At 40.4% G+C, this 13,162-nt stretch overlaps 2 protein-coding genes across 2 annotated transcripts in view; one reads left to right on the top strand and one right to left on the bottom strand.

Annotated features, from left to right (window-relative positions):
- Positions 1–10,326, bottom strand: part of Ak3 (Adenylate kinase 3) — a 30,601-nt gene extending 20,275 nt beyond the window's left edge. The window contains exon 1 of the mRNA XM_083117722.1: positions 9,977–10,326. Coding sequence (XP_082973848.1) covers positions 9,977–10,118 — 142 coding nt within the window. The 5' untranslated portion in view covers positions 10,119–10,326. The remainder of the gene's footprint in view (positions 1–9,976) is intronic.
- Positions 10,327–11,068: 742 nt separating this feature from the next.
- Positions 11,069–13,162, top strand: part of Rpn1 (regulatory particle non-ATPase 1) — a 98,745-nt gene continuing 96,651 nt past the window's right edge. Inside the window, exon 1 of the mRNA XM_083117723.1 lies at positions 11,069–11,234. Coding sequence (XP_082973849.1) covers positions 11,154–11,234 — 81 coding nt within the window. The 5' untranslated portion in view covers positions 11,069–11,153. The remainder of the gene's footprint in view (positions 11,235–13,162) is intronic.

The following is a 13,162-nucleotide window of genomic DNA, read 5'->3' on the forward strand; positions in this document are numbered from 1 at the left end:
AATTGGACGTCTGTATTGTCCATCAGCTGTTCGCACTGTCACAGATCGTACTAACTTGTCTTGTCCTGGATGAACTTTCACTACTCTTTCTAGCTTCCATTGTTGTGGAGGGGTAGGTTCCTTCAACAATACCAGATCTCCTATCTGTAGATTTTCCTACTTCTCCATCCATTTGGGTCGCTGCTGGAGTCTGGACAAGTACTCTGTCGCCCACCGTTTCGAAAAATGTTGAGTCATTTTTTGGATCAACTGCCACTTAAACAAACAATTCGACATGGATGACGTAAAGTCTGCTTGTGGTACAGCCAGTAACGAATCACCGGTTAAGAAGTGTCCTGGCGTGAGTGCCGTTAGGTCATTTGGATCAGTACTTAACGCCATTAATGGCCTCGAGTTAAGACACGCCTCTGTTTGTGTCAATAACATGATGAACTGCTCATAAGTGAGTAATGTTGAGCCCATAAATCTTTTCAAGTGATATTTCACTGCCTTCACTGAAATTTCCCATACTCCACCCCAGTGTGCTGCTCCCGGTGGATTGAAATTCCATTGTATTCTTTGTGAAGCCGTAACGTCTGACACCGATTGGTAGGGGTGTGTGGGATCCTGAAAAGTCAGGACCGGGATCGGAAAAAAAAATTCCCATGCTGATCCCGAGCAGTTGGGAAATACCAAATGGTCATTTTAAAAAGTCGTTAATTCTCGACATTTTCTGAAATGTAAGTTTCTGGAACTTATCGGAAATTGTTAGTTTTTATCCCAGAAATGCAAAAACAATCACTTAAAGTGAAAATGACGTGTAGATTTCAAGATTTCCAGAGCTTCAAGAAATTTCGAACATTTCCGGTCCCGAAAATTTCCCGAATTGATAATTCTTCCCATACCGAATGTCGGGTTTTAAAAAAATTTCCGTCCCGACCCAAAAAAATCTGTCCCGCACACCCCTACCGATTGGACGTGCTCTTTTTGTTGCATGAATTGAAGTAGCCTTTTCAATTATCTGTTTGCCCCTACAAAGTTCGTTCTGCAATCGCTGAAGATCTTGTTAGGTTTGCCACATCTGGATACAAACCTATGTAAAGCAGCAATCAATGTAGGCGTTAATGCATCATTTACCACTTCCAAGTGATTTGCTTTTGTTGCAAGACACACGAAAAGAGCGACGTATCCCTTGGTGATTTTTGAAGACCTGAGTTGGCAACTCTTAATTGAAAATGGGCCGCAGTAATCTATGCCTGTATTTGCAGATACTCAGTCTGGGTTGACGCGAGGGTCTGGCAAAGTACCCATGAGTTGAGTTGCTGCCAACTGTTTTTCCTTAAACATTCTTTGCACTTAAATAGAATTTTTCTGATAAATACAATTTTTCTGATTAAGTCCCGCCCTCGTACAATCCAGAAACATTGCTGTAGGACAGCAAGAAGCAATTGTGGTCCCACATGTAAATGTTTCACAATGAGCTCTGTAAGTTTATGTTCATGAGATAACATAATGGGATGTTTTTTGTCAATTGTCATTTGTGCATTGTGTAAATGTCCACCTACTCTCAGAATTCCCTCCTGGTCCAGTAATGGAGTCAAACTAAGTAATGGGTTGTTCCAAGGCAAAGGATTCCCTTCTTTCAAATTCTTCATTTCTGTAGGAAATGCTGTAATTTGTGCTTGTTTCACTAACACAAGCAACAATTGATTAAGTTCTCGTGCGGAGAGGGGTCCAAATTGACATTCATTAACACTGTGCTTGGTATTGTGCATAAATCTGAAGCACCAAGCCACTACTCGTTGGAGCTTTGATAAGGTTGAAGACTTGTTTACTAATAACTCCTCCACCGAAGACTGTAATACTAGAAGACCCTTTTTTCTCTCTCTCTCCACCTCAGCTGTTTCTGCTGCGTCGACCGTGGGGGTAGGACGGAAAGACTAAAGAACCAAATATCACGTTCGAGAAGGGTTGAGGGAGAAATTCCTCTTGTCGCCAAATCAGCTGGATTCTCTTCGCTGCACACGTGGAACCAATTCTCTGCAGGGAGAATGTATTGTATCTTAGCGACCTGTTCACTATAAATGTACGCCAGTTAGAAGGAGAAGAGTTTATCCAACACAACACTATTGTAGAGTCAATGAATGCAAACATGTTCGTAATGTTCAACTGAAGAGCTTCCTTTATTGTCTGCAGCAAACGTGTGAGTAACACTGCAGCACAGAGTTCGAGTCTCGGTAGCGTCACTTTTTTCAGTGACGTGACTCTCGTTTTGTTTGCTACGAGGTGCACTTCAACATTGCCGTCGCTGTATGTAGAACGTAAATAGGCTGTGGCCTCATTGGCCCGCTCGGAACTGTCACAATAGCCTATGAGTTTGCACGTTAGGGGTTTGGTTTGGAGACACGATGTGCCTAGGCACCATAATATCCTGCAACTTATGCAACTTCGTCCGAAAACTTCGCCATGCATTTTCTAGTTCTGGTGGTGGCCGGACCCTGTGGCCGAGTGGTTAGCACATCGTGCTGTGATGCCAAGGGTGCCAGGTTCGAATCCCGCTCGGGCTTGGTTGTTTGTGAATGTCCATTCATCAATTTCATCATTTCATCACTCATCCCCATCTTCGCAAATTAGCCAAGAGGCACAAAACGCGAAGTAAAATAAACTAAATCAATCAATCTAGTTCTGGTGGAAGTTCATCGTCCCAGTCAAGTTTAGCTTGCCAAAGTGTTTGCATGAAGATCTTTGCTTTGACAATTACTGGAGATATCCATCCGAGGGGGTGAAATATTTTCGCGATGTCTGATAACAATATGTGCTTGGTCAATTGTGCATGAGTTGCAGGTTGCGTCACTGATACTGTGAATTCATCACTCGCTGGATGCCATTCGATCCCGAGTGCTTTTATATGTTCATGTATGCTCACATCCAATGGAAAGTTGGTTTCTCGCAAATGTACAGGGATTTCATTCAATATTTCTGAATGGTTTGAGCACCATTTCTGCAATTCAAAACCACCTCTTTGTAGAAGTTGACTTATTTGCTTTTCTAACGTGATAGCTTGTGTTACTGTATCACTACCAGTCACTAGATTGTCCACAAAAAAGTCTCTCAATGTAATCGCCGCTGCTTTAGGGAAGTCTGCCTCTTCATCGCGGGCCAGCTGTTGTAAACACCTGGTGACTAAGAAAGGAGCACTAGCCGTACCAAACGTCAAGTCTCTCTAATCTGAAGTCTTTTATCTCTTCACTCGGCGACTTTCTCCACACAATGCGATGATATTGTGCATCATCTGGGTGTATTTTCACCTGTCGGAATATTTTAGCCACGTCTGAGGAAAGAGCAATTTGATACATATGAAAATGTAGCAAGAAAGGCATTATGTCGTCTTGTATCTTGGGACCTACAAGCAAGTTATCATTGAGGGACACTCCTGTCATCATCTTGGCACTGGCGTCATACACGATCCATAAATCCGTTGTGGAACTGTCCCCTTTTGACGACACTATGGTGTGGGAGGTAGCAACTGCTTTTGTGGGAAATAGGTAATTCTGAATTCGGAATCACACTCATGTGACCCAAGTCTAAGTATTCCTGCATACACTCTGCGTACTTTTGTTGACGTTGAGGATTCTTGATGAGTTGTTTCTCCACTTGTTTGAGACGCTGCACCAGTAGGGGGCGTGAGGCTCCAAGAACACCGCTGTGTTCTCAGAAGGTCAATCTCACAACATAACGACCATTGATGTCACATACGTGCGTGTTTCGAAAATGCTGTTCACAAAAGTTTTCTTCTTCATTGTACAGTTTTACCGATGTCATAGTTTCTATGTCCCCGAAGCGCTGTAGGATAGCATCCAGTTCACTACATGACACGTGATGTGATGACACTGCACGTTTGGGTCTCCCCCATGGCACAGTGGTAGCGTCATTGCCTTGTAATCAAGGGGTCCCGGGTTCGATACCCGGTGGAGGCACAAGTGGTTCATATCCCACTTTAAACTGTAGGGCCAGTCCCGATTAGCCTTACTGTGCATCGTATCATATTGTAGATTGGTGCGTATTACTCACTATTAAATGAAATAAAACAACATTAAATTGTAAGATCGGGTCGGCAAGATCAAGGTTATGTAGGTGTGTCTATTGGTAGTGTTCGAAAGTGAATTGCTGTTTGGGCAAATAATTTGTGATCTTCTTCACAACTATGGCTTTGGTGGTGTATGTTTCTTCTCCCGTTTTTGACCTAAACTGTAGGTCCACCTTGGAACGAGAAGTACTGATACCGGATATGGCAACACTGATGTGTTTCTTTCGAAGGCCTAATTGTTGCCAAATGTACACTTCGAGCCCGTATCTAGGAGGACACAAAAATGCTGTATGTTGTTGTGTCTATCCCTGATGCTCACGATGGCTGTACACAAGAGAACTTCCTGCAATGGAATGGCTTTCCTCTTGTTAGCAATGTGGGATGCCACTTGCTGCGTAAAACTGGGATTTTCACTAGGAGAGAAGTGAAGGGATGTCTGGTGTTTTCTAAAGCACACCATACACGTGCGGGAAGTACACTTTCCGATGTTACAATTAGATTTCAAACAGTTGTAGCACAGACCATTGTTTATCACGAAATAGTACCGATCTTTCACAGCCATTTGTTGATACTCCTGACATGTATGCAAACTGTGGTGTCCACTGCACTTAACACACACAGTTTCAGCACCTGTGTGATACTAATTTACATTCTTCTTCACTGGATGATCACTGTCCTTGGGAGGGGGTTTGCTGGACCTTGGGAGGCTAGAGGTCACCGTAGATGCTGCGAGAGCTCTGGCACGCACATCCAGGAATGAAGTCAGGTCCTCAAACTTAGTCACTTCTGAATCCTTCAGTGAAAGTTCCCACTGTTGCCGAGATTCTGCATCCAACTTGTCGGTGGTGTGAAAGACCAATATTGCATCCCATGCCTCTACAGGAATGTCTAGAACTTTCAAAACATGTACACACTCAGAAGTGATGTCAATGAGCTTGCGTAAACCTGTGGCCGAGACTGATGGCACACAAGGTTGATTCACCAAGCGTTTAATAGTGCTGTTCACAATCTCTTGTTTTGGTACCGCGACTCTAGTAGATTCCACGCCTCCTCGTAGTTTGCATCAGTTATTGAGATGGACTGGATTAATAATGCCGATTTCAGGTACTGCAGCTTCTGTGTGCTACTGAGCTGTTTGTTGTTTTGCACCAACACCACGAATAAGTCCAGAAATGATAACCATTGATGTATGTCTCCACTGAATTCTGGCAATGTTAATTTCGGTAACCGAACGTCACTTTTTGCATCACTGTTCACCGTGACCCTGACAACGGGAGAAACTGCTTCCTTCTGCTTTTGGTACAGACAGCCTAACAAGAACTCTAGTCTGTCCTGCACTGCACTTAGTTCATCATATTACTAGGAGAACAATGTTTCCTAGCACTGTTTAGCGAGATTCACAAGTAATGCACTGCAGTCTGCACTTAGTTGAAGGACCTTGTCTATGTAGACTTGAAGTGTCGCACTATTCAGTGTGGGTGAAGCTGACTTGTTTTCTATGCGTGTCACTTTCCGCTTAAGAACTGTCTTTGACACCTGTAACTGCTCCATGTTGACTCGCCATACAAGAGACGCAGAACGAATATGGCGGACCGAGGGTATGGCATATTGACTCTTCTTCTTGCTCGTTGGTTTCCTGACGACGAACTACCAGAATATGGCACGAAAACTACAATTTCTATGCATCCGGCCCAGAGGACCATTTGTTGAGTGTCAGTTTCCAGAAAGCCCCACACTACATTGGCTAACTGGCTGAACTCCACCATGGTCCGAATTATCTGAAATTCGCCGGTTCATGCAGGGTGTCTGGTTTAGAAACAGGCGCACAAAGACGTTATACACACAAGTATATTTAAATACTATATACAAATACATGAAGGACTGTCAATTCGGCTGTAGAATCTGCATCTACAGTGCACTTGTAACCGTGCGCGTGAGTCACGGTTACTCTCACAAAGACTTCATACCGTGGTTTGTAAAAGTCGACTCGTCAGAGAACAAAACTCGAGTAAAGAAATTGGGGTCTCCTTGTATTTGCTGAAGCACCCATTGACAGAATGTGACTCGGTTCTGAAAAACATCGCCATGAAGTTCTTGATGCAACGAAACATGAAACGGATGATATTTTCTACGCTTCAGTATTTGGCACTCAGTAGTCTGCAAAATTCCAGATTCACGACGTATATGTCGAGTACTAACATGGGGGTTATGAGCCACTGCAGCTAATACCGCAATTTCATTATTTTCTCCAGCAATTGTTCTTCGGTGATTCCTTTTTTTTTTTTTTGGTTGTACAGTTCCCTCGGTGGAGAACTGTTGAACAACTCCGCGAAAAGAAGCATGCGATCGCACCCAGTCTGGAAAACGTTGAGCATAAAGAATCACAGCATCATTGATATTCCTGCCACTTTCTCCATAAATGTACACCATTTCAATTTTCTCTTGCACTGTTATAGCCTGCATCATAACCACTAATGGAGTCAAGGAAGAAAAACACTACTTCCGTCCTCTTCTTCAGACTTCGTGGCAGTGCGATCTCCACCAAACACCTGTCACTCGTTTATTTCGTCGTTTCTAACATTTGTACTTACCTATTCTGCATTGGGAAAGATTCTTTAAGGTGGCATTTTGCTTTTTCACAAAAATAATTTCAATTTTCCACATTAACCGTAATTATTGTTCCCAGTTTTTTTTCGCTTCCGTAACACACAATATGGTCGCGTCGTGCATCATGTGGGTATGCAGTGTTTCCAACCTTTGTAACTGAAATATACCTGAATAACCCCACAAACCATTGATACATACCCCGAAAACCATTCACGGATAACACCAAAAACCATTTAAGGATAGCCCCACGAACCATTTCCGCAAGGTTAGGTTAGGCAAGCATAGTTAAAATTTTGTTCGTAAAACAATTCTATTACAGTTTTAAAAAAATCACCTTCACTTCTTGCAAAACAACGGCGTGGTTGGAAACACTGACAGGTGGTTACATCATGAAACGTAAGGAACATCCAGCTTACGTAGAGAAAGCAACGGTCATTTTGCATTGGAGAGATATTTTTCTTCAAAAATACATGAATTCCCGGTCAAATAGATTTTACGATGGAAGAAAATACCTCCACGAACTTTCAGAATGCTACAGAAACTCATTTCCGTAGTTCTTCTGTAAAAATGAAGAAATCCGTTCGGCGGAGATTGCACTCTTACCCGATTTGGTAACAGTTCGTTATATCGGAGACACAATTACAATCGTATATTTTGTGTTTCTCATGGTTCGTACTTACTAATTGTGTATTGCGGAACATAATTGAAGGTGCCATTATGCTTCTTACACAAAAATAACATCGATTTTTCACATTACGAGTAATTATTTTGATTCCTTTCTTCTGTTGCGGAACATACAATATGGCGCGCACAGTTGTGGATCATCACGCGTCGTGTTTGTGTTTTGTCGATTTGGAGTGGGTATGCAGTGTTTCAACCTTCTTAACCAAAAAATACCTACTTTCGTGTTCATTATGTCATCGCAAACCATTGACGGATAGCCCCAAAAAACCATTCACGATAGCCCCACAGACCATTTCCAGCAAGGTTAGGTAAGCATAGTTAAAAAAAAGGTAACAGTTTCATACATCGGAGACACATTTATTCAATTTTACACAAGAAGCTACTTACGGAAATGAGTTTCTCCAAGGTTTACAACCTTCGTCGATGTATATTCTTCCTAAAACTTCATCGTACAATGCAGCAGAACAATAAATAATCACTTTTCATGTAATAATATTGCGCATTTTGTGAAATTCGACAACATCATGCCGTTGTTTCCAAGATGTACCTGCAGATGGCTCTAGCGTCGGAAGTCACGCGATCTCGCTAGTGGAATCAGGGTTTCCAAACGCGTGATTTTTTTTCGAGAAACGCACGTTTTTTTTCTTTGAGAAACGCGCGGTTTTTTGTCGAGAAAGGAAAATGGTTTTTCGATGAATTTAGGGGTGCTAATGGAACCTAACCTAACCTCATGTGAATAGTTTGTGGGGCTACCCGTGGATGGTTTTTGGGGCTAACGTCAATGGTTTGTGGGGCTACCCGTAGATGGTTTTTGGGGCTAACGTCAATGGTTTGTGGGGCTACCCGTGGATGGTTTTTGGGGCTAACGTCAATGGTTTGTGGGGCTACCCGTGGATGGTTTTTGGGGCTAACGAACAATGTGTCATCAAAATGTACAATTTCCAGACGTGATCCCCGGTTTTTTACAACTTTCATGCACAATAGAGTTGGAAACATTGATATTCGAAAACAAAAGAAGCGTTACCATTCGCAAAGCAAGCGATATCGCACTGTGACGTGCTTTCCCTAGCATTAAGGAAAATGGTTTATTTTAGCAGAAAAAGTGTTTGTTTTCATGCAAAAGGCATAATGGCACCTTCCACTATGTTCCGCAATACATAATTGGTAAGTACTAACCACGGTAAATGTTTACTATCCTTCGGACACCTATAACTTCTGAGTTTTGTCAATTTTTGACATTTCTACTTACCTATCTGCTTCACGGATAATTTTTTAACGTGTATTCATGTTTTTTTTTATCATTTTCTTTTTAAAAAAGTGTTTTTGTAACTGAAGAACGTACGCTTCCCCAAATAGTTTGTGGGGCTATGTGTCAATGGTTCATGGGGCTATGCGAGAATGGTGTGTGGGGCTATGCATATTTTTTCAAAACCAATTTTTAACTATTGTAACCTATTGTGACCCTACCTAACCTAACCTTACTGGAAATGGTTTGTGGGGCTATGAGTCAATGGTTGAATTTCCGCTATGAAACATTCCCACATCACACAAAACACCTTCCAGATGTTAGACAATACTACAGGAATTTATTACGGTAAGTAGTTTCTTCTGTAGAAATGAAGAAATCTGTCCGAAGGATAGTAAACTAGTACCCTAACCACGAGAAAGACAAAATATCCGTCTTAAATGTGTCTCCGATGTATGAAACTGTTAATAAAAAAATTCTCATAAAAAAAGGCACATTTGGAAACACTGGTGAGACTGCGTGACTTTCGACACTCATGCCATCTGCAGGTACATAATGGAAACAATGGCATAATGTTGTCGCTTTGCACAAAATGCAAGTTTATTATATCAAAAGTGCTTATTTCTTGTTGTGCAGCATTGTACGGTGAGAAAATACCCCCACGATCTTTCAAAATGCTACAGAAACTCATTTCCGTAAGTAGTTTTTTTCTGTAAAAATGAAGAAATGTTTCTCCGATATAACAACCTGTTACCCCCGATTTACTTCTGTTAAAACATATTGCGGAGTCTTACCGATTACTGAAGATTTTGTTCAATATAATATATTTTGAAGTTAGGTTAGGTGGGTCACAGTTGTTTCTCTTAGCATTAAAATAAAATCCCTAAATGCATTCTACTAATGCCGATTTAATTCACACTAGTCTACGATACTTACAGTCGCTTGTCAAATGAAAATACATTATCTACGGGATGCATGTTTGCGGAAGGTAATTTTTAAGTTGTCTTCTTTTAACATAAATAACTTATTTCGAAATCCGAATAGTGCTCATTACGTTAAGGAAGGTTGAAATTTCGTGTGACAATGATTGCCAAAATTCTACGATAATTAGTTTTCCTGGTAGGAGAATTTTAAACAATCATAAAACATTCGGAACAGTTACCCAGACAAACATCGATTTTAAAAAAAAGAAGTAATTTTCAAAAGAGTACACTCGGTCACCGTACCTTTATCACAATCTATGCTAGACACCCCTGTTGTAAATAAAGTTAAAAAAGAAAAATATACTACTTTCCCTTGAAGAGACATTTTTAGAGCAACTCTTCTACCGTTTATAATATTATGCAATGTTTACACCTGGCGAATATACTTACCCGTTTTTTGTAATATGCTGGTTCGCAAAATGTCACCGCTCGATACGTGCTTCATTTCAAAATATTTGATGATCCTTGAGGATATCGTGCCTTTTCCGGATGCAGGTGGACCCAGTATCACAGCTCGAAACAAACCAGACATACTTGCAGAGAGAGAGATTCGTTATTAAGCTGAAACGGATTTTATCTCATATACAATCATGGACAATGACTAGCATTTTTCTTGAAAACAAGTAACACCTTACAGCACGAACGTCCTTCATTTTGTTGGATGATAAAGCATTTTTTTTTGGTTCTGTAATCCTATTGTTTATTACTTTAATCTCCGAGATAAAGCCGCCATTACTTGTTTATTTTTTCCGCTGTCTTCTGTTTACAACTTTTGCCAGGCAAGGCTCCACAATAGCTCTAGTCGCTGTAGCGATGTCACTATCCTATCCTTTGAGGAAACTTAAACTACCGGGAAAGAGTCCCGTTCCGACACCGAGTTTGGGAAATGACATTCCGGGTTTTCTGGATCAAGAAATATCAGAATATCCCGACATTTATGGAAAATTCTGACTTTTTTGGAAATTTAAATTTCAGACATTTCGCTCGAACCTCCGGGAAGACTTATTTTAAGGAAAAACTGTGTTTATCAAACTAGTTGTGCGCGGGACGATAATTTTTTAAAATTCTGACTTTCTGGATTATTGAATTGGATTGATATTTTTCAAATAAACTGTATAAAGAAAATATTTGCAATTACCATACACATGTAACTCAGGTCACATTGTATAAAAGATATACATATTTTTGATGATTGGAGAAGGATCTCACTTATTGCACAAACTGCTGAGCTCTACCGTCTACTGACGTCGAAAGATATATGTCATCCTTGTTAGGTTAGGCATGTTATGTTTAGGACTGCTAGCATAAATAATACCTTTTTAGCCAAGTTCCGAAAAATCTAAGTGCATATTTATCATGTATATATGCTGAGAGCCCTAAACCTAACATAACAACGAGAGCGATAAGCTATGACGTCAGTGGACGAATATGCTCAATACGGTGTGCGATACGTGAGACCCTTTGGAGAAGAAGAAAAAGAAATAAAGAGGACACTGTGCTAGCGTACAGTGAATCGTTGTTTTCGTATGAAAGTTACAGGATTGTCATAAATTAAACAAATTACACGATGAAGGATGTTAAAGAAGGGAATTCAAAAGCGAGTTCCACAGCTGAGAAGAATGGAACTGATCATACTACCGAAGACACAGTAAGTTTGTTTCTATGAATGTTATATCGGTGTCAATTATTCATGTCGCCGAATAACGTGATCATTTGGTTAGGATAACGAATTTATTCTTAAGTTGTATATGTACGGCATAGATGCATGTGTTAAGATTGTAATGGAAATGCTTATGTTATATTCAGAGTTCGAACTGCTTTACTAATTGTTTTGTGATTGCACGAAGTGCATTTTTAATTGGTATTGCTGTGACTACGGTCACCATATCTGATCCGAACTATGGTTTCTGTCAATTTTCCGACACAGCACGGTAGTTCTAGTAACATAGTGATAAAAACACATGCAACATTTAGATTAACTTATGCGCTGTGGCTAAGGTCACGGTGCATTAGCCCTTGAAGTCCTGTAATGATGGCACTTCCTGGAAGGCTAATGTGTCAAAATATCAGCTACCCTGTATCATAGCGGGGCCCAACTTCAAATTGTGTAATATTGATTTCTTGATGTCACAGAAGCTCTTTTTTTCATGGTTCAATTTCAATGTATATATGTGGTACCGGTTCCGATTGTTTTATAATTTTCGAGCGAATGTACAATATACAGAAAGTCTCAAATTTCGATTAATATTTGGTATACTAACTAAATGTAGCCTTCTAATCACGAATCTGTTGTTAAAATGCGGGGGTCAGGTCTGGAAATCGTGAAAGAAGCTGATGTAAGTTGAGATTTTTTTTTTAAAGCTGTATCACATTGTTTTACGAACAAAATTTTAACCAAGCTTGCCAAACCTAACTTAACCGGAAATGGTTCATGGGGCTATCCGTTCATAATGTACTAATCAGAAGGCCAAAATTAGTTAATGTGGTAAATGTCTGTTATATTGGAGACGCATTAAAATCAGATATTTTGTGTTTCGGATGGTTCGTACTTACTAATTGTGTATTGCAGAACATAGTTGAAGGTGCCATTATGCTTTTTACATGAAAATCACTTTGATTTTTCACATTACGGGTAATTCTTTTGGTTCCTTTCTTCCGTTACGGAACATACAATATGGCGTGCACAGCTGTGGATGATCGCACGTCGTGCTTGTGTTTTGTCGATTTGGAGTGGGTATGCAGTGTTTCAACCTTCTTAACCAAAAAATACCTACTTTCGTGTTCATTATGTCATCACAAACCATTGACGGATAGCCCCGAGAAACCATTCACGATAGCCACACAAACCATTGACGGATAGCCCCAAAAACAATTCACGATAGCCCCACAAACCATTGACGGATAGCCCCAAAAACTATTCACGACAGCCCCAAAAACCATTCATGATATTCCCATGAACCATTGACGGATAGCCCCAAAAACCATTCACGATAGCCCCACGGACCATTTCCGGCAAGGTTAGGTTGGGTAAGCATAGTTAAAAAAAAATTCTCTTAAAAAAGAGGAACGTTTGGAAACACTGGCGAGACCACGTGACTTTCGACGCTCGCACCATCTGCAGGTACATAATTGAAACAATGGCATAATGTTGTCGCTTTGCACAAAATGCAAGTTTATTATATCCACAGTGCTTATTTCTTGTTGTGCAGCATTCTACGGTGAGAAAATACCTCCACAAACTTTCAAAATGCTACAGAAACTCATTTCCGAAAGTAGTTTCTTCTGGAAAAATGAAGAAATGTGTCTCCGATATAACAGACATTTACTGTTAATGTACCAAATATTAACGAAATTCAAGATACTTTCTTACCCATACCTTACCGGAAGTTTTGTTGGGATATCAGTTAAATCGTTGGTAGTAATTTACTATACATCGGACAGATTTCTTCATTTTTACACAAGAAACTACTTACGGTAATAACTTCCTGTAGCATTGTCTAACATCTGGAATGTGTTTTGTGTGATGTGGGAATGTTTCATAGCCGAAATTCATGTTCTTTGTTGAAAATTAATTCT

Source organism: Lepisma saccharinum, chromosome 2 (genome assembly GCF_977018435.1).
Source record: "Lepisma saccharinum chromosome 2, izLepSacc3.1, whole genome shotgun sequence".
In the NCBI taxonomy this organism is placed as follows: domain Eukaryota; kingdom Metazoa; phylum Arthropoda; class Insecta; order Zygentoma; family Lepismatidae; genus Lepisma; species Lepisma saccharinum.